General features: G+C 37.5%; 2 protein-coding genes and 1 non-coding gene across 10 annotated transcripts; all 3 read right to left on the bottom strand.

Moving 5' to 3' along the window:
• Positions 1 to 3,927: 3,927 nt before the first annotated feature.
• On the bottom strand, positions 3,928 to 4,035 carry LOC112740059 (small nucleolar RNA R71). Its single transcript, XR_003170994.1, has one exon. It is a non-coding gene; the product is annotated as a small nucleolar RNA R71 (small nucleolar RNA).
• A 10,043-nt stretch (positions 4,036 to 14,078) lies between these two features.
• On the bottom strand, positions 14,079 to 23,819 carry LOC140177972 (uncharacterized). 4 transcript variants are annotated; one of them, XR_011869797.1, is made up of 5 exons: positions 23,325 to 23,810; positions 22,353 to 22,429; positions 21,552 to 21,610; positions 19,455 to 20,885; positions 14,079 to 14,722 (listed from the first exon to the last, which is right to left on the bottom strand). XR_011869797.1 is itself a non-coding variant. In XM_072212095.1 (4 exons), the coding sequence occupies exon 4, from the start codon at positions 20,876 to 20,878 to the stop codon at positions 20,201 to 20,203; it is 678 nt and encodes a 225-aa protein (XP_072068196.1). In that variant the 5' UTR covers positions 20,879 to 20,885; positions 21,552 to 21,610; positions 22,353 to 22,429; positions 22,616 to 22,747; the 3' UTR covers positions 20,070 to 20,200. The 4 variants fall into 4 exon arrangements, 2 of the variants coding, with proteins under 2 accessions (XP_072068197.1, XP_072068196.1); XM_072212095.1 differs by lacking the exons at positions 14,079 to 14,722; positions 23,325 to 23,810 and adding an exon at positions 22,616 to 22,747 and having other exon boundaries at positions 20,070 to 20,885; XR_011869798.1 differs by lacking the exons at positions 19,455 to 20,885; positions 21,552 to 21,610 and having other exon boundaries at positions 23,325 to 23,819.
• Positions 23,820 to 24,164: 345 nt separating this feature from the next.
• Positions 24,165 to 26,968, bottom strand: LOC112732333 (uncharacterized). 5 transcript variants are annotated; one of them, XM_072212094.1, is made up of 5 exons: positions 26,834 to 26,968; positions 26,615 to 26,731; positions 26,434 to 26,526; positions 24,865 to 26,078; positions 24,165 to 24,541 (listed from the first exon to the last, which is right to left on the bottom strand). In XM_072212094.1, the coding sequence occupies exons 3-5, from the start codon at positions 26,444 to 26,446 to the stop codon at positions 24,518 to 24,520; spliced, it is 1,251 nt and encodes a 416-aa protein (XP_072068195.1). In that variant the 5' UTR covers positions 26,447 to 26,526; positions 26,615 to 26,731; positions 26,834 to 26,968; the 3' UTR covers positions 24,165 to 24,517. The 5 variants fall into 5 exon arrangements, with proteins under 5 accessions (XP_072068195.1, XP_072068194.1, XP_025636802.1 ...); XM_072212093.1 differs by having other exon boundaries at positions 24,865 to 26,141; XM_025781017.3 differs by having other exon boundaries at positions 24,865 to 26,141; positions 26,434 to 26,731.
• Positions 26,969 to 27,142: the final 174 nt, after the last annotated feature.

Genomic DNA, 27,142 nt, shown 5'->3' on the forward strand with positions numbered 1-27,142 from the left:
TTTTCTGGCTAAAATTGAGGGACCTGAGCAAAAATCTGATTCAGAGGCTGAAAAAGGACTGCAAGTGCTGTTGGATTCTGACCCTCCTGCACTCGAAGTGGATTTTCTGGAGCTATAGAAGCTCAATTGGTGCGCTCTCAATTGTGTTGGAAAGTAGACATCCTGGGCTTTCCATCAATATATAATAGTCTATATTTTGCCTGAGATTTGATGGCCCAAACTGGCGTCCAAAGCCAGCCTAAAACTTCCTGGCGTAAAACGTCGAAACTGGCACTAGAATTGGAGTTAAATGCCCAAACTGGCACCCAAGCTGGTGTTTAACTCCAGGAACAGCCTATGCACATGAAAGCTTCAATGCTCAGCCCAAGCACACACCAAGTGGGCCATGAAAGTGGATTTCTTCACTATCTGCACTTAGTTACTCATTTTCTGTAAACCCTAGTAACTAGTTTAGTATAAATAGCACTTTTTACTATTGTATTCAGAGACTTTATCATCTCTGGACGTTTAGTCCTTAGAACTTGAGAGATCATCTTGTGTTACGTTTTGGAGGCTTGCCATTTGGCCATGCCTAGACCTCTTTCACTTATATATTTTCTACGGTGGAGTTTCTACACCCCATAGATTAAGGTGTGGAGCTCTGCTGTTCTTTATGAATTAATGCAAGTACTATTAGTTTTCTTTCAATTCACGCCTACTTCTTCTTCAAGATATACTCTCGTGCTTAATTCAATTAACTCAGAATGAGGGGGTGACCCGTGACAATCACCCAATCTTCGTTACTCGCTTAGCCAAGATCCGCGTGCCTAACAACCACAAAGCGGTCTACATGATGTTCAACGTAGTCATTGGACGACACCTGGAGTATATTCTCTTGGATATCTAATACATGGACCGAGTCCGTGAGATTAGTATCTTCATGGTATTGGCTAGAACCAATTGGCAGCCATTCCTGGGATCCGGAAAGTCTAAACCTTGTCTGTGGTATTCCAAGTAGGATCTGAGAAGGGATGACTGTGACGAGCTTCAAACCTACGAATGTTGGGCGCAATGACAGTGTGCAAAAGGATCAATGGATCCTATTCCGACGCTAGCGGAAACCGACAGATGATTAGCCATGCGGTAGCTGTACCTGGTATTTTTCATCTGAGACGAGAAAATCCGACAGTTGATTAGCCGTGCAGAAACTATAGAGGACCATTTTCATTGAGAGGATCCTACATCTTGCCATGGAAAGGAGCACGCATGGTTGGAAGAAGGCAATAGGAAAGTAGAGGTTCAGAAGCAACAAAGCATCTCCAGACGCTTATCTGAAATTCCCACCAATGAATTACACAAGTAACTTTATCTTATTTTTTGTTTTATTTATCTTTTAATTATCAAAACCTCATAACCATTTGAATCTGCTTGACTGAGATTTACAAGATGACCATAGCTTGTTTCAAGCCGACAATCTCCATGGGATCGACCCTTACTCACGTAAGGTTTATTACTTGGACGACCCAGTGCACTTGCTGGTTATTTGTGCGGAGTTGTGAAAAGTGTGAATCACAATTTCGTACACCAAATTTTTGTCGCCGTTGCCGGGGATTGTTCGAGTTTGGACAACTGACGGTTCATCTTGTTGCTTAGATTGGGTAATTTTATTTTATGTTTAAGCTTTTTATTCTTATTTTCGAAAAAAAATTAAATAAATAATAAAAAAGTTTTCAGAAAAAAAATTTGTGTTCTTCAGAATTTTTAAGAATGAATTCTAGAGTTTTATGAGATATGTTGAAACCTGGCTGGCTGTTAAGCCATGTCTAATCTTTTGGACCAAGGTTTCCACTTTCCATTGTAGAAAGGACATGTCTGTAATTGATATGCTAAAGCTTGGCTGGCCACTTGGCCATGTCTAATTCTTTTGGACCGAAACTTTAGACTAACATTGTACGAATCCTGGAATTCTTATTAAAAATTTTGAATTTCTTTATGTTCTTTTTCCAAAATAATTTTCGAAAAATACAAAAAAAATTAATAAAATCATAAAACTAAAAAATTTTGTGTTTCTTGTTAGAGTCTTGTGTCAAATTTTAAGTTTGGTGTCAATTGCATGTTTTTAATTTTTCTTGAATTTTCGAAAATATATGCATTGTGCTCTTCTTTGATCTTCAAGTTGTTCTTGATGATTTTCTTTGTTTAATCTTGTGATTTTCTTGTTTTGTGCTTTTTGTTGTTTTTCATAAGCATTTTTGAATTCATAGTGTCTAAACATTAAAAATTTCTAAGTTTGGTGTCTTGCATGTGTTTCTTTTCCTAAAAATTTTCAAAAATATGTTCTTAATGTTCATCATGATCTTTAAAGTGTTCTTTGTGTTCATCTTGACATTCAAAGTGTTCTTGTATGTATTATTTGTTTTGATTTTAAATTTTTATGTTTTGTTTCAATTTTGTTATTTAATGAAGAGAGAGAAAAACAACAAAATAATATCTCTTTATTAATTCAAAAATAAAAAATAATATCTTTCCCTTGTTTCACTCATAAATTTCGAAATTTTGGGTTGACTTAGTCAAAAAATTTTAAAATTTAGTTGTGTCTTGTTAGTCAAACCAAAATTTCAATTTAAAAACTCTATCTTTTCAAATATTTTTCAAAAATCAAATCTTTTTCATTTTTCTTTCCTGTTTTTCGAAAATTCTTCAAATTAAAATTTTCAAAAATCTTTTTCTTAATTTTATTTCATAATGTTCGAAATTATTGCTAACATTTAATGTTTTGATTCAAAAATTTCAAGTTTGTTACTTTCCTGTTAAGAAATATTCAATCTTTAAATTCTAGAATCATATCTTTTAGTTTCTTGTTAGTCAAGTCATGAACTTTAATTTTCAAAATCAAATCTTTTTAAATTTCTTTTTCAAATCTTTTTCAAAATAAATTTCAATCATGTATTTTTTCAAAATTTAATTTCAAAATCTTTTTCTAACTTCTTATCTTTCCAAAATTTATTTTCAAATCTTTTTCAATTAACTACTTGAATTTTTGTTTAATTTTAAAAAGCTTACTATTTCTTATCTTTTTCAAAACCACCTAACTATTTTTCTCTCTCTAATTTTCGAAAACCACTAACCACTTTTTCAAAAATCTTTTTAATTAATTAATCTATTTAGTTTTCAATTTGCCTTTATTTCTTTTCTTAAATTTCGAATTCTAACTAATAATTAAAATAAAACAAAAATATTTTTTATTTTATTTTAATTAATATTCGAATAATCCTTCTCTCTCATCTCTTTCTAGTTATTTTATTTATTTACTAACACTATTCTTCCATTCTTCTACTCATATAAAGGAATCTCTATACTGTGACATAGAGGATTCCTCTTCTTTTCTGTTCTCTTCTTTTTCATATGAACAGGAATAAGGATAAGAACATTCTTGTTGAAGCTGATCCTAAACCTGAAAGGACTCTGAAGAGGAAGCTAAGAGAAGCTAAAGCACAACACTCTGGAGAGGACCTTACAGAAATTTTCAAAAAAGAAGTAGAGATGGCAGCCAAAAATAACAACAATGGTGGAGATGCAAGGAAGGTACTTGGTGACTTTACTACACTAACTTCTGACTTCTATGGAAGAAGCATCTCAATTCCTGTAATTGGAGCAAACAACTTTGAGCTTAAGCCTCAATTAGTTTCTCTAATACAGCAGAATTTCAAGTTTCATGGACTTCCATTGGAAGATCCTCATCAGTTCTTAGCTGAATTCTTGCAGATCTGTGACACTGTTAAGACCAATGGGGTTAATCCTGAGGTCTATAGACTTATGCTTTTCCCCTTTGCTGTAAGAGACAGAGCTAGGATATGGTTGGACTCACAACCTGAAGAGAGCCTGAACTCTTGGAAAAATTTGGTCAATGCCTTCTTGGCCAAATTCTTTCCACCTCAAAAGTTGAGCAAGCTTAGAGTGGAAGTCTAAACCTTCAGACAGAAGGAAGGTGAATCCCTCTATGAAGCTTGGGAAAGATACAAGCAATTGATCAGAAGGTGTCCTTCTAACATGCTTTCAGAATGGAGCATCTTATGTATATTCTATGATGGTCTGTCTGAATTGTCCAAGATGTCATTGGATCACTCTGCTAGTAGATCTCTTCATCTGAAGAAAATGCCTGCAGAAGCCCAGGAACTCATTGAAATGGTTGCAAATAACCAGTTCATGTATACTTCTGAAAGAAATCCTATGAATAATGGGACAACTCAGAAGAAAGGAGTTCTTGAGATTGATACTCTGAATGCCATATTAGCTCAGAATAAAATATTGACTCAGCAAGTCAATATTATTTCTCAGAGTCTGACTGAAATGCAAGCTGCATCAGGTAGTACTAAAGAAGCCTCCCCTGAAGGAGAAGCTTATGACCCTGAGAATCCTGCAATGGAAGAGGTGAATTACATGGGAGAATCCTATGGAAACACTTATAATCCTTCATGGAGGAATCATCCTAGTTTCTCATGGAAGGACCAACAGAAACCTCAACAAGGCTCTAATAATAATAATGGTGGGAGAAACAGGTTTGGCAATAGCAAGTCTTTTCCATCATCTTTTGAGCAATAGACAGAGAATTCTAAGCAGAGCCTCTCTGACTTAGCAACCATAGTCTCTGATCTATCTAAGACCACTCTCACTTTCATGACTGAAACAAGGTCCTCCATCAGAAATTTGGAGGCACAAGTGGGTCAGCTGAGTAAAAGAGTTACTGAAATTCCTCCTAATACTCTCCCAAGCAATACAGAAGAGAATCCAAAAAGAGAGTGCAATGCTATCAATATACCCCACACGGTCGAACCTGGAGAGAGTCAAAAGGCAGTGATTTCTAATGAGGAAGACCTCAATGGACGTCCACTGGCCACTAAAGAGTTTCCCAATGAGGAACCAAAGGAATCTGAGGCTCATATAGAGACCATAGAGATTCCACTGAACTTACTGTTGCCATTTATGAGCTCTGATGAGTACTCTTCCTCTGAAGGGGATGAAGATATTATTGAAGAGCAAGTTGCTCAGTATCTAGAAGCAATCATGAAGCTAAATGCCAAATTATTTGGTAATGAGACTTAGGAGGATGAACCTCCATTGCTCATCAATGAACTGAATGCCTTGGTTCAACAGAAATTACCTCAGAAGAAACCAGATCCCGGAAAGTTCCTAATACCTTGTACCATAGGCACCATGACCTTTAAGAAGGCTCTGTGTGACCTGGGGTAAGGTATAAACCTCATGCCACTCTCTGTAATAGAGAAACTAGGGATCTTTGAGGTACAAGCTGCTAAATTCTCATTAGAATTGGCAGACAAATCAAGGAAACAGGCTTATGGAATTGTAGAGGATGTCTTAGTGAAGGTTGAAGGCCTATACATCCCTGCTGATTTCATAATCCTAGACACTGGGAAGGATGAAGATGAATCCATTATCCTTGGAAGACTCTTCCTAGCCACAACAAGAGCTGTGATTGATGTAGACAGAGGAGAGTTAGTCCTTCAATTGAATGAGGACTACCTTGTGTTTAAGGCTCAAGGATCTTTTTCTGAAACCATAGAGAGGAAGCATGAAAAGTTTCTCTCACAGAGCCCCCACACTCAACTTCTAAGTTTGGTGTTGGAAGGCCATCAAACTCTGAGTCTCTGTAAAGCTCTCTAAGAGCTCCCTGTCAAGCTATTGACATTAAAGAAGCGCTTGTTGGGAGGCAACCCAATGTTATTTAATTATATTTATTTATATTCCATTGTCTTTTTATGTTTTCTTTAGGTTGATGATCATGTGAAGTCATAAAAACAGCTGCAGAATTAAAGCAAAAATAAAAAATAGCACACCCTGGAGGACAGACTTACTGGCGTTTAAACACCAGTAAGGATAGCAGAATGGGCGTTTAACGCCCAGCCTGGCAGCATTCTGGGCGTTAAACGCCAGAATGGGCAGCATTCTGGGCGTTTAACGCCAGAAAAGGGTGTCTGGCATCTAGCTGGCGCTAAACACCAAAAATCGCAGACAGATTGGCGTTTAACGCCAGAAAAGGGTGTATGGCTGGCATTAAACGCCAGAAAGGGGCAGCAGACTGGCGTTTAACGCCAGGAAAGGTAGCAGAGCTGGCCTTTAACGCCAGAATTGGCACACAGAGGGCGTTTGAATGCCAGATTGGTGCAGGGAGTAGAATTCCTTGACACCTCAGGATCTGTGGACGCCACAGGATCCCTACCTACCCCACCTCTTCTTCTCTCATCTTCACACCTTTCTATAACACTCTTCCCCAAATACCCTTGACCTATCAAATCCTACCCTCTTCCTCATATTCTCTTCACCACTCACATCCATCCATCATAAACCTCCACCTACCTCACCATTCAAATTTAAACCATTTCCCTCCCAAACCCACCCCTTCATAACCGAATTCCATCTCTCTCCTACCCTATAAATACCCCTTCTCACTACCTTCAATTTCACACATCACAAACAATTCTTCCCCCCGAGGCCGAAACTACTACTACTCTCCATCTCCTTTATTTCTTCTTCTTCTACTCCTTTCTATCTTCTTTTGCTCAAGGACGAGCAAACCTTTTAAGTTTGGTGTAGAAAAAGCTCTGCTTTTTATTTTTCCATAACTATTAATGGCATCTAAGGCCGGAGAAACCTCTAGGAAGAGGAAAGGGAAGGCAGTTGCTTCCAACTCCGAGTCATGGGAGATGGAGAGATTCATCTCAAAAGCCCATCACTAGTAAGAGGATGGAGCAAACAAGAGAGCCCACTCATGGACCTCAACAAGAGCACTCCATTATCCTCAATGAAATTAGAGAGGACCAAAAGGCCATGAGGAAGGAGCAACAAAGGCAAGGAAGAGACATAGAGGAGCTCAAGCACTCAATAAGATCTTCAAGAGGAAGAACTAGCCGCCATCACTAAGGTGGACCCGTTCTTTAATTTCCTTGTTCTTATTTTTCTGTTTTTTGAAATCTCTACTTTATGTTTTGTCTATGTTTTTGTCTTCATTACATGATCATTAGTGTCTAGTGTCTGTGTCTTAAAGCTATGAATGTCATATGAATCTTTCACCTTTCTTAAATGAAAAATATTTTTATTTACAAAAGAACAAGAAATGCATGATTTCGAATTCTATCATGAAATTAGTTTAATTATTTTGATGTGGTGGCAATACTTTTTGTTTTCTGAATGAATGCTTGAACAGTGCATATTTTTTATATTGTTGTTTATGAATGTTAAAATTGTTTGCTCTTGAAAGAATAATGAAAAAAGAAAAATGTTATTGATAATCTGAAAAATCATAAAATTGATTCTTGAAGCAAGAAAAAGCAGTGAAAAAGCAAGGCTTGCGAAAAAAAAAAGGCGAAAAAAATAAAGAAAAAAAAAGAAAGAAAAAGAAAAAGCAAGCAGAAAAAGCCAATATCCCTTTAAACTAAAAGGCAAGGGTAAAAAGGATCTAAGGCTTTGAGCATTAATGGATAGGAGGGCCCAAAGGAATAAAATCCTGGCCTAAGCGGCTAAATCAAGCTGTCCCTAACCATGTGCTTGTGGCGTGAAGGTGTCAAGTGAAAAGCTTGAGACTGAGCGGTTAAAGTCGTGGTCCAAAGTAAAAAGAGTGTGCTTAAGAGCTCTCGGCACCTCTAACTGGGGACTCTAGCAAAGCTGAGTCACAATCTGAAAAGGTTCACCCAGTTATGTGTCTGTGGCATTTATATATCCGGTGGTAATACTGGAAAACAAAATGCTTAGGGTCACAGCCAAGACTTATAAAGTAGCTGTGTTCAAGAATCAACATACTGAACTAAGAGAATCAATTACACTATCTGAATTCTAAGTTCCTATGGATGCCAATCATTCTGAACTTCAAAGGATAAAGTGAGATGCCAAAACTGTTCAGAGGCAAAAAGCTACTAGCCCCGCTCATCTAATTGGAACTAAGTTCATTGGTAAGTTTGGAATTTATTGTATTTTCTCTTCTTTTTATTCTATTTTGTTTTTAATTGCTTGGGGACAAGCAACAATTTAAGTTTGGTGTTGTGATGAGCGGATAATTTATACCCTTTTGGCATTATTTTTACATAGTTTTTAGCATGTTTTAGTTACTTTTTATTATATTTTTATTAGTTTTTGTTCAAAAATCATATTTCTGGATTTTACTATGAGTTTGTGTATTTTTCTGTGATTTCAGATATTTTATGGCTGAAATTGAGGGACCTGAGCAAAAATCTGATTCAGAGACTGAAAAAGGACTGCAGGTGCTGTTGGATTCTGACCCTCCTGCACTCGACGTGGATTTTCTGGAGTTACAGAAGCCTAATTGGCGCGCTCTCAATTGAGTTGGAAAGTAGACATCCTGGGCTTTCTAGCAATATATAATAATCCATACTTTGCCTGAGATTTGATGGCCCAAACTGGCGTCCAAAGCCAACCTAAAACTTCATTGCGTAAAACGCCCAAACTAGCACCAGAATTGGAGTTAAACGCCCAAACTGACACCCAAGCTGGCGTTTAACTCCAGGAACAGCCTATGCATGTGAAAGCTTCAATGCTCAGTCTAATCACACACCAAGTGGGCCCCAGAAGTGGATTTCTGCACTATCTGCACTTAGTTACTCATTTTCTGTAAACCCTAGTAACTAGTTTACTATAAATAGTACTTTTTACTATTGTATTCAGAGACTTTATCATCTCTGGATGTTTAGTCCTTAGAACTTGAGAGATCATCTTATGTTACGTTTTGGAGGCTGGCCATTCGGCCATTCCCAGACCTCTTTCACTTATGTATTTTCTACGGTGGAGTTTCTACACCCCATAGATTAAAGTGTGGAGCTCTGCTGTTCTTCATGAATTAATGCAAGTACTATTATTTTTTTTCAATTCACGCCTACTTCTTCTCCAAGATATACTCTCGTACTTAATTCAGTTAAGTCAGAATGAGGGGGTGACCCGTGACAATCACCCAATCTTCGTTACTTGCTTAGCCAAGATCCGCGTGCCTGACAACCACAAAGCGGTCTACATGATGTTCAACGTATTCATTGGACAACAGCTGGAGTATATTCTCTTGGATATCTAATACACCGACCGAGTCTGTGAGATTAGTATCTTCGTGGTATAGGCTAGAACCAATTGGCAGCCATTCCTGGGATCCGGAAAGTCTAAACCTTGTCTGTGGTATTCCGAGTAGGATCTGGGAAGGGATGACTATGACGAGCTTCAAACCTGCGAATGTTGGGCGCAGTGACAGTGTGCAAAAGAATCAATGGATCCTATTCCGACGCTAGCGGGAATCAACAGATGATTAGCCATGCAGTAGCTGTACCTGGTATTTTTCATCCGAGACGAGAAATCTGACAGTTGATTAGCCGTGCAGAAACCGTAGAGGACCATTTTCACTCAGAGGATCCTACAGCTTGCCATGGAAGGGAGCACGTACGGTTGGAAGAAGGCAATAGGAAAGCAGATGTTCAGAAGTAACAAAGCATCTCTAGATGCTTATTTGAAATTCCCACCAATGAATTACACAAGTAACTTTATCTTATTTTATGTTTTATTTATCTTTTAATTATCAAAACCTCATAACCATTTGAATCCGCCTGACTGAGATTTACAAGATGACCATAGCTTGCTTCAAGCCGACAATCTCCGTGGGATCAACCCTTACTCACGTAAGGTTTATTACTTGGACAACCCAGTGCACTTACTGGTTAGTTGTGCGGAGTTGTGAAAAGTGTGAATTACAATTTCGTACACCACCCATCTTACACCATGGGCGTGGCACTTGAACTTGTGGGCGTGGCACGCCAGTTCACTAATCCAGAAGGGGACACACACTGGGCATGCCACTTGAGGACCTAGGCGTGGCACGCCAGGCTTGAAGGAGTCATACCAACATGGGCGTGCCACTTGAACACCAAGGCGTGGCACGCCAGTACAAGTTTTCAAAGGAGGAGGTGAAAGTCCAAACACTTGGGCGTGCCACTTGGTATCGAAGGCGTGGCACACCAGTTATAATCTTTGACTTGGGCGTGCCACTTGATATCAGAGGCGTGGCACGCCAGCTTCAGCAAACAAAGAAGAAGAAGACTGGGCGTGCCACTTGAATGCTGAGCGTGGCACGTCGGTCACTGGAACAAGGAACCATGCATACAATACTTGGGCGTGGCACACCAGCACTATGGCGTGGCACGCCAGTGATGTTTTCCAAAGAGGAAGATGAAGCACACGATGGGCGTGGCACGCCAGACCCTAGGCATGCTACGACAGTTCAAATTTCCAGAGGAGATGAGCAAGAAGAAAAATCCTGGGCGTGCCACTTGGGCTTGAAGGCGTGGCACGCCAGGCTAACCAATATTGAGAAGACCCTCGGCATGCCACTTGGGTTCGAAGGCGTGGCACGCCAGGGAGGTTGATGCAAGGGGCGTGCCACTTGAGGAGCTGGGCATGGCGTGCCAAGCCAAACTTAGTGGCTAGGCGTGGCACGCCACTCAAACGCCAGCTACACGCCAAGCTTAAAGTGTCACATTTTATGAGTTCTCTTTTTCCCCTCTAGTTGTAATTTTCTTTTTTCTTTTGTATTTTCTTAATTCTAGTAATAGGAGTAGTATAAATAACCCCTAGAAGTACTGAAAAGGGGGTTGGAAAGTTAGCTTTTGGATTGGCAAGTTTTAGTTTTACTTTTACACTTAACATCATCTCTTCCATCTTTTGTACTTTTCTCTAAGTTATGAGTAGCTAAACTCCCTCTCATTGGGAGAGAGAGCTCTGTTGTACTTGATGGATTAATGATAGTGAATTCCTTCTTCTCTTCATCTTCTCTTTGATTTGCTAGAAGAAATTTCGTTCTTCATACTAGTGTTCAATCATCTTGGGAAAGAGGTTGAACACAAAATGGGTTTCATGGGAACCTTGGAAAAGGAAACATGAAATCATGCTTGAAATTCCTTTTCACAATTGAGTAGATCTGGGTTTTAGGATTGGATATAGTGACATATAATCCACCCACTATTTGGATTTATGAGGATGTGTGGTATAATCAAGGACTAAGCATATCTCTCTTCATGAGCAATTAGATAAAAGAATTGGCTGATTATCAAGATTTGAGAGATTGAATCACCAAGGGATTGGGGTTCAATCAATCATGATTGCCAAGAGGTCAATGAGTTGCATGATTGAAGATAAGATAAGCTGGATTTAATCCAAAGAGAGTAACATCTCCTAATCCCAATGAATTTCCCCTATTCTTATCTTCCATATTCTTTATAGCTTTCTTTACATTCTGTCATTCCCCATTCCCATTTATAATTCAGTCATTTACATTCCAGCACTTTATATTCTTGCCATTTACTTTTCTGCACTTTACTGCCTCTCTTTACTTTTGAGTCATTTAAATTTCTGTTCACTTAAAATTCTGTAATCACAATCTATATTGCTCAACTTGACTAATTCACCCATTAATTAAAATTGCTCAAATCTACCAATCTTTGTGGATTCGACCCACTCCTAGTGGGTTATTACTTGACAATATTTTTGGTGCGCTTGCCAAAAGAACAGATTCAATATTTTATATGGGGAGTGAATTCCGCATCAGACGCCATGGGTGCCATTGCATCACTGGCACCCTCTACCATCACAGGAGCAAACTCATCATTCCCGAGGCATACCCTCTTGGCTTTCCCTTTTTGAACTCCCGAATACTTTGTTGAATGATGTTCACAGAATACTCACTCAATTCTGGTTGGGTCAAAGGGGGGATGAGAGAAAAATGGCTTGGATAAGCTGGGCAACTATGACAAGACTGAAAAGTGAAGGAGGGCTTGGATTTAAAGAGTTGAGAGCACAAATCTTGGCATTACTGGGAAAACAGTGTTGGCGCATAGTTATCAGACCTCAATCTCTCCTGGCAAAGTTGAAAGGCAAGTACTTCCGCTACTCTTCTTTGATGAATGCAGATAAAGAAAACCAAACTTTTTGGGGTTGGCAGAGTCTATTGAGAAGAAAGAACAGTAATAAAAAAGGGACTGAGGTGGAAGATAGGATCTGGGGACAGTGTATGTATTTTTTACTTACCCATGGTTGCAATCTTTATATCCATTCACAATTAATTTGCCAAACAACCACAACCCAAATCTATATTGGGTAAAAGACCTGTTTTTAGAAGGGAGAAGATGGAATCAACAATTAATAGAAAGTTCGTTCCCTCCAAGTATTGCTGCTAGTATTTTGAAGACATCGATTCTGTTCTTGCTGAGATTGGCCGGTGTATAACTCGTCCGCCGGTGGATACTTGTAAGCTCTCCGTCAAGATGAGGTATACATCGGCAATGAGAGAACAACGGGGTGGGTACTTGTAAAAGACACTCCGACACTCAAGTCAGTAAGTGTTTAAGAGGCATATAATAATTCTATGAATATAGAATGTTAGACGTGAAATAGAGCTTATCACGTGTGTGCCCTTATAATAATTCTATGAATATAGAATGTAAGATATGAAATAGAATTTATCATGTTTTTTGTTTATAATAATTCTATGAATATAGAATGTAAGATATGAAATATAACTTATCATGCATTGTCTGTTGAGATATAGAAATTGGTGCCCTTTATAGGCATAAATTTGATTAATGATATTTATGTTATGACCGTTTGGTCATTAAGATGGAAATGATGGTCATTAAGTCGGTAATGAAGGTGTCGGTTACAAACAAAGAATGAATGATAGTTAATGCCGAGTTATAATTCATAATGCACAATAAAGACCGAGTTATAAGTTGACGGATCACAGCCCCCAAGGTTTGTCTGCTGATCATATGATCCAAGCTAAACTTAGAAAATAAAATGAGTTATAACTCGGTTAAAAGATAAGTGAATAATGATATGGTGAGCCCCCAAGCTTAGTAGGGTTATTATGTCAGCACTTATTCCAAAAATAATTGAGTGATAAGAGTCATTCAATCAAGATAGTTGTGTGGGGGATACTTTTCCGCTTAAGAATAATTTTAGCATTTGATTGTATGTGAACTGAAAAGTTCAGAAATAGATATCCATTGACGGAATCGATTGTATGATCCGAGGATATAATAGTTAATTGTCTTAAAAATTTTTCTGGCCCACAATAGCTTATTGAAATTTCTTGCTCAAAACATTTAGTTATTGAATATTTACAATTTATAGTGAAGGTCTGACACGAATAAGATAAATTGAGAAAATGAATATGTACAAAGTCGCAACATATATTAATAATATATATTGTAAAAGTAAAAGAGTTTAAAGTAGAAAAATATACCTTGAAAGTTGATAATTGTAGAGAAGAAGACAACATATATGAATGTCATACATGTCAAATGTGAATTATTTAATTTTATTAGTTAATATTTGAAATTTATTTCGTAGAATCTGTATTAACTTGTTAATAAAGCAATAAAATAATTAATCATTTAATGATATAATAAATTTTGTTTAACTATGAAGTATATTCCTTGTGCAAAAATAACAAATTTGCATGTTTGTAACTATTTTTTGCTTAACTTTTTGCATTAAATAGTAACATAAAATTTAATAGTATAAAGTGAATAATATAATAGTTATATACAATTAATTTTTTATGGAATCTAATTTTAAGATTTGAACTCATCATTACTGTCATTTAATTGTATAAATGAAATCATTAAGTAATAAAAATATAGTACAAAATAAAATAAAAATTTAATTGACATACTTGTTATATGTTATTATTGTATAGAACATATATTGAGGTTTAAATATAACTAATAAATCAGTAAGCATTAGTTACACAAAATATAAATGCAAAAATATGTGTGAATAAAATATATAATTTTACTTGTGTAAGTAGACATCTTTGAAAAAGTTAGCAAAATTGATAGGCGAGTTTGTACTCGAGTTGATTGAAAACCGAGTTTTTTTTTTCTTAAATTGATTGAAAGTCGAATTTGTTTTCGGATTGGTTAAAAGCCGAGTTTGTTCTCGGATTGGTTGAAAACCGAGTTTATTCTCAGATTGATTCATTGATCGATTATGATATGTGAAATATTATGATATGTAAAAGTGAAGTAATCCGAATGTATAAAGTGCATACTTTATAAAAAATTACGATAGATTAAAATTTTATAAAAAGTATTAAATAAAATCTTAAACAAGATTGTTGAAATTAGTTCAAAAATATGAATGTAATTCAAGTTTTATGAACTTGAGGGGCGTAGGAATTATTTTACTCGTCCCCACAGACAACGCCAATTGTTCTTGCTAAGATTGGCCGGTGTATAACTCGTCCGCCGGTGAATACGTGTAAGCTCTCCGTCAAGATGAGGTATACGTCAGCAATGAGAGAACAAGGGGGTGGATACCTACAAAAGACACTCCGACGCTCAAGTCAGTAAGTGTTTAAGAGGCATATAATAATTCTATGAATATAGAATGTTAGACGTGAAATAGAACTTATCACGTGTGTATCCTTATAATAATTCTATGAATATAAAATGTAATATATGAAATAGAATTTATCATGTGTTTTGTTTATAATAATTCTATATATATAGAATGTAAGACATGAAATATAACTTATCATGCATTGTCTGTTGAGATATAGAAATTAGTGTCCTTTTTAGACTTAAATTTGATGAATGATATTTATGTTATGACCGTTTGTGTCATGGCCCGAACCAAGATGAGGTATACGTCAGCAATGAGAGAACAAGGGGGTGGATACCTGCAAATAAATAGATAAATAGTTAAGCAGAATGAACTGAAATGGGAGTTCTCATTCCAGAAGTCAAATCAAATCGAATATTACACACTTAGGGCGGCTCCACCTCTAAGGGTAGCCCTTTCCTCTAGTGTGCCCGTACGGTATAACAGATCCAACGTATGGCCTACACGTTAGGCTAGCAACACCCCTGCTAGCTGAGGTCTGAGCCAGATGCATCTAGGTTAACGTCATAACCGCCGTTAACTACGGTTTTCTAGTCAGAATCTCCCAAACCAATCCAAACCAACTCGCTTATAAAAATCTCTAATGCTTTAACATATTACTAAATTCCATAGTAAATCAAATATATATATATATATATATATATATATATAAATGCATACTAAAATTTAATTAAAATTCAATAAAGTCAAATAAGAAAACATGTATGCTTTACAAAATATATAAATATCGTCTCGTGTGTATTTTTATAAAATTGTAAGTTTCACAATCAATATTTATTTCAGAAATTCAAAAATCACAATAATAAAGTAATTTCAAACTCCAAAATTAATGATTCAACAAAAATATTGATAATAATATATTTAAAAACAATTATAGATATAATATCCACTCACAACTTGATTTCAAAGAACCGAAAGCAACTCTAAGTGCGCCGACGAGCTACCAAATGATGTCCAATAACTCTACAACTCTAAAAATATGACAATAATGATGTTTGTGAGCTACTAACATTGTCAATTAACATAATCTAACTCATCTTGACCAAAAGCCCCAAATTTCCTAATCCTAATAACCCTAAATTCGGATTTATATATACCCATAAATATAGAGATGACAAAAATTGGGGATATGGCTAATTATTGAGTCAAAGAGTTACCTTGAAGCCTCAATAATAATTAGAACTCAAAGTTGAATGCTTCTTTCACTCATTAAGTTGACATTCCATGATTTGGGATTTTGAGAAAATGAGATTTTGATTAATAGAGGTAGAGTAGAGAAGAAAAGAAAGCAAGATGATAAAGGTGAGTTTGATGATATTGGGTGGTTGGTTACAAGGAGAAGAGATGAAATCTAGTTGGTAAGAGAAGAGAAATGAGGGTTTTACATTTTGATTTTTGAGAGGAAATGAAAGAGAAAGAAGAACTGAAGGGGAGGGGGGAGTGTCGAAGAAGAGGAGAAGAGAGAAATAAAATTTTAAGTGGGGGCATGTGCCCCCCACGTGTTCTCCCCTCTCTTTTTTTTTTCTCACACTCTCTCGGTTATTACATTCTCTCCCCCTTACGAAATTTGGTCCCCGAATTTCAAACTTATAGACTGTGATAAGTGTGACAGTTACCTTCGGATTCAAACAAATACGGATATTTGTCGCGCATAGCGTCTTCCACTTCCCAAGTTGCTTCTTCTACCGAATGATTCTTCCAAACAATTTTCACCGATGTTATCTCTTTAGAACGTAGTTTCTTTACTTGGCGATCAACTATAGCCACTGGTTCCTCTTCAAATGATAAATCCTCCTTTAGCTCTATGACTTGTGGTGCAAGCACATGAGATGGGTCGGGAAGGTATTTGCACAACATTGATTCGTGAAAAACTGGATGAATCATAGACAACTCAGACGGTAGTGCCAAGCGATAAGCGACTGCACCTATTCTATCCAAAATCTCAAATGGACCAATATAACGAGGACTAAGCTTCCCTCTTTTTCCAAACCTCATCACTCCCTTCATAGGCGACACCTTAAGAAACACTTGATCACCTACTGAAAACTCTAAGTTACGCCTTCTGTTATCAACATAAGCCTTCTGCCTACTCTGAGCTGCTAATAAACGTTCTCTTATTATGCGAACCTTCTCAACTGCATCTTGTACCAAATTTGGCCCCAAAAGCTTAACCTCACCAATCTCAAACCACCCAATAGGTGACCTACATCTTCTCCCATAAAGAGCCTCAAATGGTGCCATTTGAATACTGGCTTGATAACTATTATTATAAGAGAACTCGATCAAAGGTAGATAGCTGTCCCAATTCCCACCAAAATCTAGAACACAACACCTTAACATGTCTTCCAAAGTTTGGATCGTTCTCTCCGATTGTCCATCGGTTTGAGGGTGAAAAGCTGTGCTGAGATCCAGACGAGTTCCTAATGCTTTTTGAAAAGATTTCCAAAAATGAGAGGTGAACTGAGGTCCGCGATCTGAAATAATGGACACTGGAATTCCATGTAGTTTAACTATCTCATCAACATAAAGTTGAGCATACCGAGCTGCACTGAAAGTTGTTTTCACCGGAAGAAAGTGAGCTGACTTCGTCATTCTATCCACAATTACCCAAATTGAATCAAAACCTTTAAAACTACGAGGTAAACCTGTTACAAAATCCATCATAATCCTTTCCCACTTCCATTCAGGTATCTCAATCTGTTGCAATAACCCAGCAGGTATTTGATGTTCAGCTTTAACCTGTTGGCAAGTTAAGCAATGAGAAACAAAAACTCCTATGTCTTTCTTCATGCCTTCCCACCAAAATAATTATTTCAAATCTTGATACATCTTATTGGAACCCGGATGAACTGTGTACTTAGAATTGTGAGCCTCCTCCAAAATAGCTTTATTCAAGTCGGGATTATCTGGCACACATAAGCGTTGACCGCAACACAATACATCTTGATCAAGAGAAAAGTCTAAGTTCCTCCCATTGTGAACATCTTCCATAAGCTTTCTTAGTTTCGGATCATCACTTTGTGTAACCTTGATTTGTTCTATCAGGGAAGATTGGGCTCGAACATGTGCTAAGAAAACTCCTGATTTTTCAAGATCAAATTGAATCCCACTGGCCTCCAATTGATGGACTTCTTCAACAATTGGTCTCCTTCCAAGAGTGATATGGGCCAAGCTACCCATAGATTTCCTACTGAGGGGATCTGCTACAACGTTTGCCTTTCCAGGATGATACAAAATGGTACAATCATAATCTTTTAGTAACTCCATCCATCTCCGTTGCCTTAAGTTTAAATCCTTTTATTGGAATATATACTTCAAACTCTTGTGATCCGTATAGATCTCACAGGTCTCACCATAAAGGTAGTGTCTCCAAATCTTTAAAGCAAAGACGACCGCTGCCATTTCCAGGTCATGAGTTGGATAATTCTGCTCATGCTTCTTGAGTTGTCGCGAGGCATAGGCAATAACGCGACCATGCTGCATTAATACACAACCAAGTCCTATCCGAGATGCATCACAAAAGACTGAGAATCCCCCAGATCCATAAGGTAAAACAAGAACTGGTGCTGAGGTTAGACAAGCCTTAAGTGTCTGGAAACTTTCCTCACAAGCTTCTGACCATTGAAACTTCATATTCTTCTGAGTTAACTTGGTTAATGGTGCCGAAATTCTCGAGAAGTCCTTGATGAATCGTCGATAGTAGCCGGCCAACCCTAGAAAGCTACGAATTTCTGTCACTGAAGTAGGCCTTGGCCACTTCTGAACGGCTTCAACCTTCTTTAGATCCACCATGATTCCATCTTTTGATACCACATGCCCCAAGAATGCCACTTGATCAAGCCAAAACTCACATTTAGAAAACTTAGCATAAAGCTTGTGATCCCTTAAGGTTTGTAACACAATCCTCAAATGATACTCATGCTCCGTAGCACTTTTCGAATACACCAAGATATCATCGATGAAGACGATAACAAAGCGATCTAAGAAAGGTTTGAAGATTCGATTCATTAAGTCCATGAAAGCTGCCGGCGCATTCGTCAGACCAAAGGACATTACTAAGAACTCATAGTGCCCATAGCGAGTACGAAAAGCAGTTTTTGGAATGTCTTCCTCTTTTATCTTCAATTGATGGTACCCTGAACGCAGGTCGATTTTTGAGAAACAGGTAGCTCCTTGAAGTTGATCAAACAAATCATCAATCCTTGGCAATGGATACTTATTACGAACAGTTATCTTATTGAGTTGACGATAATCCACACATAGTCGCATCGTTCCATCCTTCTTCTTTACGAATAGAACAGGAGCTCCCCATGGAGAAGTGCTAGGACGAATGAAGCCTTTCTCTAGCATATCTTCCAATTGAACTTTTAATTATCGTAACTCAGTTGGAGCCATACGATAGGGAGGAATGGACACAGGTTGGACTCCCGGAGCCAATTCTATGGAAAACTCAACTTCACGATCAGGCGGCATCCCCGGTAGCTCATCAGGGAACACGTCAGGGAATTCTCTAACAATAGGAACCTGATCAAGACTAGGCACTTCGGCATCAACATCTCTAACAACTGCCAGAAGTCCTTGGTTTCCCTTATCCATCAATTGCATAGCACTCATAGATGAGATGATGCTAGCTAAAGTGGGACAGTCATCACCCTTAAAAGCAAAAGGTGAGATACCCGGTATGTCAAACTTCACAGTTTTGGAGTAACAGCCCACATCAGCATGACAAGCTACTAACCAATTCATGCCTAAGATGACATCAATATCTTCCATTGGTTCTAAAAGGATCAAATCAGCTAAGGTTTCAACCGTATTAATTCTAACAACACAAGACCGAAACACGACTCGAACTACCGTGGAGACTCCAAGTGGAGTGCCAACATGAAATGAGTGGGATAACAGTTCAGGTTGTTTATCGAAACAAGATGCAAGATGTGGAGATACATATGAATAATGGGAACCCGTATCAAATAACACTCGCGCATCTAAAGAACAAACTTGTAAAGTACCTGCCACCACAGCATTAGAAGCTTGAGCATCTTAACGTGTTAAAGCATACACACGTGCCTGACCTCTTCCTCTTTGGCTCCCTCCTCTGTTATAAGTCTGACCCCTGCCACCTGCTCCTCTGCCACTAGGACTAGAAGAATTTCCAATAGACATAGATGAAGATGATGGCATTGGTGTTGTAGGACGTGCAATACTAGGAGCAAAGCCTCCTCTTGGATTTGGACAATCCCTCCTAAGATGACCAGATTGACCACAACCAAAATATGCACCAGTAGCCTTGAAACATATACCAGAATGGTAACTCCCACACTGAAGACAATAGGGCTGAGCTGGCCTTGTCTGATTTGAACCATGTGCACTAGATTGAGAGGTGCTCTTAACAAAAGGTCTGGGATTCGAAACACTCATGGGAGCAGATCCAGAAGAAGCGACCCCACCAAAAGATGCTTGAGAACGAGCTCGATATCCCGAATAACCTTGCTGATTAGTCTGACCATGATGAGACTGAAATCCTCCTGAACTAGCTCCACCAGAAAATTGTCTCTTCATTTTAGGCTTCTTACCAACATCCTTAAAAGTATTTCTCTCCGCTATCCCAGCTTCAATTCCATAAGCAGAGTTTAGGACATCCTTAAAAGACATGCGTCCGACTTCAGGCATAAGAGTAGTGAGCATAGGTTCTGCCAACCCACGAACGAACCGACGTACTTTTATCTCTTCTGAATTTACCAAGTATGGAGCACTCTTAGAAAGTCTTAAACTTCTTAGCATACTCAGTCACTGTCATATTCTCTTGCCTTAATCTTTCAAAGGCAATTGCATCTTCTACTTGCTTGTTAGCTGGATAAAATCGAGCGAGGAACTCTTCAGTGAACTCTTCCCAAGAAGGAGGAGGAAGTCCATCTGCTTTTTTGCTCTCAAGAAGAGACTCATACCAATATCTTGCTGAACCACGCAGGTTATAGGATACTAACTCAACAGCCCATTCTTTGGTGCACTTGAAAGCTCGAATAGCTTTCTTTGCATCCTCTAGATATTGTTGTGGATCTTCATCCAATGAATCTCCATTGAAAGTGGACGAATTCAACTTCAAATACTTTTCAATTGGCAGCTTTTGATCCCCAAACAATTGATGAACTCTATGAGGCTGAGGATTTGGCATACTAGGAATGCCTGCTCCGCCCCTATTTTGATTTGTTAGGGCCTGTAATACCGCATTAAGGGTTTGATTCATTCCCCTTAATTCAACCGCTAAGTCCGGTTGAGCCTCTCTTATTGCGGGGTTCTCTTCTTCGCGCCTATCAGCTATCCTTTGGCTCCTTGGCCTTTGTCGAAGCGCTCCAAGCGACGGAGAAACTGCCCTATTGGACTCAGCAGTATCAGGAGCATTAACAGCTCCACCACGTCTTTTCTTAGGTGGCATCTTCCACCTATTGAGTAAATAAAGCGATTGGATCACCAACGACATATGTATATGGAGTTCAAAGACAATAGGACAGACAGAAAGAATTATAAGACCAAAAGATCGAGGACAACTTCCTATAGGCCTCTAGTAACATCACACTTTGTGAAAATGGGCCGGCTTCCATTTGCACAATTGTGATCTTACTAAAGAACACTTGCTCCATATTACACAGGGAAACCTAAAGCTCTGATACCATTTTGTCATGACCCGAACCAAGCCATGACTGGCGCTTAAGGGACAAGTCCCTCAGCAAGCCAAACGACCGAATTTTCAGAAAAACGGACAGAACCTCCTATGTTTCTAGGACCTTACCAATATAAATATTAACTCCCTGTATCGATAATAAACATCCATTTCCAAAGACAACAACAACAACATATTCCAACCATATCCACAACCAAATATATCCAGAATACGCATCATATATATCAAGTTGATAACTAAAGTATATAATCAAATCCATAAGTCTTACATAACCAACTTATAATTACTATCTAAACAGTTCAAGATTCAAAATAACATAACCCACACGAGGATCCTGCCTGTGACATATGGAGCATTGACATAATCTAAATTTTGAGCAAGGTTCCATTACATAATTACTTAGCCCTTGGAAAGAAGAAGGGCTCACCAAAATGACTAAGATCTACTGAGAGGCAGGTGGAATGGAACCTGGAATGACTCCTGTATCTGAAAAATATGGGAATATAATAGGGTGAGTTTTGCAACTCAGTGAGCAAATATTACATCTATAACCCACACGAGACAATACAAATTTTACCATGAAAATTATATTTCTTTCCAAAGATGAGGAATTCATATAAATTAAGTATGCAAATAAATAGATAAATAATTAAGCAGAATGAACTGAAATGGGAGTTCTCATTCCAGAAGTCAAATCAAATCGAATATTACACACTTAGGGCGGCTCCACCTCTAAAGGTAGCCCTTTTCTCTAGTGTGCCCGTACGGTATAACAGATCCAACGTGTGGCCTACACGTTAGGCTAACAACGCCCCTGCTAGCTGAGGTCTGAGCCAGATGCATCTAGGTTAACGTCATAACCGCCGTTAACTACGGTTTTCTAGTCAGAGTCTCCCAAACCAATCCAAACCAACTCGCTTATAAAAATCTCTAATGCTTTAACATATTACTAAATTTCATAGTAAATCAAATATATATATATAAAAATGCATACTAAAATTTAATTAAAATTCAATAAAGTCAAATAAGAAAACATGTATGCTTTACAAAATATATAAATATCGTCTCGTGTGTATTTTTATAAAATTGTAAGTTTCACAATCAATATTTATTTCAAAAATTCAAAAACCACAATAATAAAGTAATTTCAAACTCCAAAATTAATGATTCAACAAAAATATTGATAATAATATATTTAAAAACAATTATAGATATAATATCCACTCACAACTTGATTTCAAAGAACCGGAAGCAACTCTGAGCGCGCCGACAAGCTACCAAATGATGTCCAATAACTCTACAACTCTAAAAATATGACAATAATGATGTTTGTGAGCTACTAACATTGTCAATTAACATAATTTAACTCATCTTGACCAAAAGCCCCAAATTTTCTAATCCTAATAACCCTAAATTCGGATTTATATATACCCATAAATATAGAGATAACAAAAATTGGGGATATGACTAATTATTGAGTCAAAGAGTTACCTTGAAGCCTCAATAATAATTGGAACTCAAAGTTAAATGCTTCTTTCACTCATTAAGTTGACATTCCATGATTTGGGATTTTGAGAAAATGAGATTTTGATTAATAGAGGTAGAGTAGAGAAGAAAAGAAAGCAAGATGATAAAGGTGAGTTTGATGATATTGGGTGGTTGGTTACAAGGAGAAGAGATGAAGAAATCTAGTTGGTAAGAGAAGAGAAACGAGGGTTTTACATTTTGATTTTTGAGAGGAAATGAAAGAGAAAGAAGAACTGAAGGGGAGGGGGGAGTGTCGAAGAAGAGGAGAAGAGAGAAATAAAATTTTAAGTGGGGGCATGTGCCCCCACGTGTTCTCCCCTCTCTTCTTTTCTTTTTTTTCTCACACTCTCTCGGTTATTACAGTTTGATCATTAAGATGGAAATGATGATCATTAAGTCGCTAATAAAAGTGTCAATTATAAACAAAAAATGAATAATAATTAATGTCGAGTTATAACTCATAATGCACCATAAGTACCGAGTTACAAGGTGACGGATTATATTCAAAGCTCAAGTGGTGACTTTTTGTGTTGGATTAGGACCAAATGGCAAGCGTATGAGGTCTGTTTTGGTTATCAAATAGCATATGGGCTTCGGCATCTCCCTGTTTTTTTGTGCCCCCAAATTATGAAAAATAAAAGTCTGTGGGGATCTTTGTGGAGTATGAAGGTACCTTCAAAAGTCCTCTTTATTTGGCGAGCCATTCACAAAAGGTTACCAGTTGTGGAACTAATTCACTGAAGATTCCAATCACCCTCACCAATTTGTTCAAGATGCCAAGTTACTGAGGAAACCATCTTGCACTGCCTCCTGTCCTGTCCCGAATCGGCACCAGCGTGGTACTACCCCCTATGAAGTTAGATGTTCGTGAGCTGGTTCAACCGAATTTTGCTGAGTGGTGGAGTAGAAGACTTGAAGCTGCTAGAACAAGGAGTGACGGAAGAGGGAAGATGGAGTATATTGCTCTTTTATGCTGGGGAATATGGAAAGGGAGGAATGAATTTGTATTTGTTCAGAGAGAGAAGCCGGTCTTTGATATTGTGGAGGCCACCAAGAAGATGCATCAAGAAATTTTGAGAGCTCGAGTTTTCTGACTATAACCTAACGTTGCTGTTTCACCTTTATCTTTATATCAAGTGTTTTATTTTATCACTGAAATGTGAAATATGAGAGAACCCCTTTTTGCTTTATTTAATTCTTTAATAGACATTTGTATTTCTTACATTATTAAGAAATGCAAATCTACCTTTTGGGAAAAAAAATATGTTGAAATTAAAACTGAAAACAAAAAAATTAACTACTAAATCAATTATCACGTATTTTATATATTTATACATGTTATTTTATATTATTTTTTGAACCAAATAATCTACTCTCAAAATAATTAAACATTTTACAATAAAATACTTCAACTTATTATGACAGAATACTGGGTTTTCTTTATGACTTTATGACAGTATATCAAATTTTTTCATGAATACTAATTAAGTATATATTTTTATATGGTGCCATATTTTTGGTGTACATACAACATAGTTCCTTAAAAGTATCCCCAAAATGTTAGGGATAGAAAGTTGAAAAACATAATTTAGCCTGAATACAACAATCAAAGAATTCAGGACGCTTTATCAACAAATTGCTGGCAAACAGACGATGCATATAATTTTGCGATTTCAATATTGCAAGCCATAGCCTATCAAAACCTCAATCTCTTCATCAGATTACAGTACAACCTTGATTATAAATATCCGTCACGCCATTGCCAATATTGCATGATATTGAATTTGTGACAATCAAAATTTGAACTTTTCTACCTTGTACCCCAGAATATCCCCTCTTGCGGACTAGCCTTTTGCTGATACTTTGTCAAAGCCAAAAGTGCAACATTGCCTGTGCATATATGCATAATATTTTGTCATCACTTTATTTATATTTCAGACGTCAGAAAGAGCACAAATAATCAAAGTTCTCATAAAATATGATAGATGTAGTTGTAAACTAAAGAGTACTGTATGAGCACTGATTTGAAGCTTCAATAAGAGGCAGCCATGGAAAAGATACTATAATGAGAATTGCTCAATTGAATAAAAAATGTTTGGGTTTAACATGGACGGTATAGTTCTAGTATAAGGATTCGATGTTAAAATTGTGCTTTCTGTACGTTGAACCAAGAATTTCGGGTTTAAATTAACATGGAGGAAAATTATATTTACCTCTTGGAGAGGAGCTAAAGACACATCTTCATTTGGGGTGGCTTTCTTAGTTTTCCAACTTTTCATCTCTAGATGCATCAATTTAAGTTGACTTTCTATGTGCTTCAACAGCCTCAACTGCTCTTCACCATCCACTTCTTTGGTAATCTCTTCTCTAGTACTGAATTTCTCCCTCTCAAGCCTCTCAACTCTCTGATGCACCTTTTGCAGCTCCTCTTGCAAGTTGCAATCCACACCCATGCCTTCTTTCCTTTGGCCAACAACAGTCGTCATGCGCCTAATGCTTCGGGTAGTGATTTCGCGGTGCACATTAAGCTTCCCCTCAGACTCAGACACAGAGTCTGGTTTCCTTAATCTATTCTCTGCCTCTGACTTCCATTTCTCAAACCATTTTTTCCCAATTTCATTCACTTTATTTTTTTCACTTGTTTGTGGGACTTCAAATACGTCGTGCACATTAGGCGTGGAAGGAGGATTATCTGAATCAATAAAAGAGGGCATTATCTCTCTTTGCTCACTTATAGTACTCAAGTTTGCACACTTTTCTTCTTCATTCGAATCTGAAACCACTTTCACTCTTTCATTCAACATTTTTATCTGGTTCCAGTAGGAGTCAAGTGTTCCACTTACCAATTCTGTTGACTTTCTTGCCAGATCCAAGCTCGGAGGAATAGCTTCCAAGGCCAGAACTGGACTAGTTGATCTTTCACTCTTCCTAAACGACTTCTTGAACTGTGAAGCAGGCATAGATTGAAACCTTCTGATAGAGTTATTTTGGCAGAATTCTTCATCTTGTTGATCGGTTGCGTTGTTCAAAATCTGATCCTTTGGGACTTCAATTCCAAACTCGCTGGCATTGAAATCGCACCTGAAGCTCAGAAGCTTTTGCTTGTAAGCCTTTACTTGGAACTCAAGCGACGCAATTTCCATTTCCTTTTGGTATATAACTTCTTCAAGTTCTTCAAGGGTCGCTTCGGCATGGCCTATCTTCTCCTCTGCCATTCTTTTGTAGTGATTGGCCTCCATCTTCACTGCCGCCATTTCGCCTTGCAAACGCAGAATCATTTCTAACGCTTCGCTGGCTGCGGTGGCAGAGGCTTCTCTTTCTTGATCCAACTCCACGTAGAGCTTCTGTAGAAGTTGCTGTTGGGCATGAAGAGTCTCCTTCAACGCCGTTGCATCACTTTGCGTTCGAGCTAACACATGACACGTGCCTGTTTCAGCCATGGTAACCCGATCGATATATGTTGAATTGAAGTAATCACGATCACGAATTTCTGAACACGGAATGTATAGCAGTTTGATTTTAGCCAAGGTAGTGATGGGAAAATATAATTTATTTTTATTTTCAATAAAAAAGCGAATGATTTCACGATTTTGATATAAAATATTTTAAGAACAGGTGTCGCTATGCCACTAAATGCGCAAAACCATGTGCTCAGTACCACAAATAGATCATAGATATTACCTTGACGAAATTTCTGAATTTTAAAAAAAAAATTAGAACAAAGCATTACATAGGTGATCGTAAAGAGAAACAATAAAGGGTGAGAGAAACGAAGCACATACCGGTTACCACCATAAGATTATCAAAATCAGAACCCGACCCGAGTCAAAATCAACTTGCAAGAACAGAGAGGGTTATGGCTTCACAAGAAACAACTGTGAGGAATAAAAATAAAATTAAAAAGGGTAGGTAAAAGAATGATGAAAATGAGTTAAGACCAAAACTTGAACACGCTTCTCTTACTAGGAAAAATTGTTAAGACCGAATCTAACTGTTTATATACTTTCCCAAATAATGAGCATGGATAGGTGCAACGAAACACACACGGGAAAGTAAATGTATGTCTGTGTAGAGTGAACTCTGCGATTAACAAAATTCAGAAGCCGAGTCTTAATTACGAGGAATGAAAAGAGAAAATGAAAAGGAAAAAGCTTTTACGGAAAGGAACGAGTAACATCCTACCTAGAAATATTGAAGGACACGCACATGAGGAAAAGAAACAGATACTATCTTTCGGTTTCCAGTTGCAGACAAAACCATGGTTCGTTTTTAACGTCTTTGGCTTGCTGTGTATCTAGAAAGCGTGGTATACTCCAGATTTCTAGACTGTCTTTATTATTTAATTATTTGTTATTATCATAATTAAATGTGCCTGTTATTTTATATTTTTATAAATTAATTAAATTTGAAATTAGGAAGATAGTATGTTAGATTAAAATTAAAATATCAAAATTGGTGAAAACTCAGGTGAAGTTGACTTTTACATGAAGT

Source organism: Arachis hypogaea, chromosome 13 (genome assembly GCF_003086295.3).
Source record: "Arachis hypogaea cultivar Tifrunner chromosome 13, arahy.Tifrunner.gnm2.J5K5, whole genome shotgun sequence".
NCBI lineage: Eukaryota > Viridiplantae > Streptophyta > Magnoliopsida > Fabales > Fabaceae > Arachis > Arachis hypogaea.

Excerpts from the sequence above, each read along its gene's own strand:
- LOC112732333 (XM_072212093.1), bottom strand. Across the intron at positions 24,542-24,864 it reads CTTTAGCTCCTCTCCAAGAG|GCAATGTTGCACTTTTGGCT; the intron begins GTAAATATAATT and ends ATATATGCACAG.
- LOC140177972 (XM_072212096.1), bottom strand. The coding sequence starts at position 20,878 with ATGCCACCTAAGAAAAGACGTGGTGGAGCTGTTAATGCTCCTGATACT.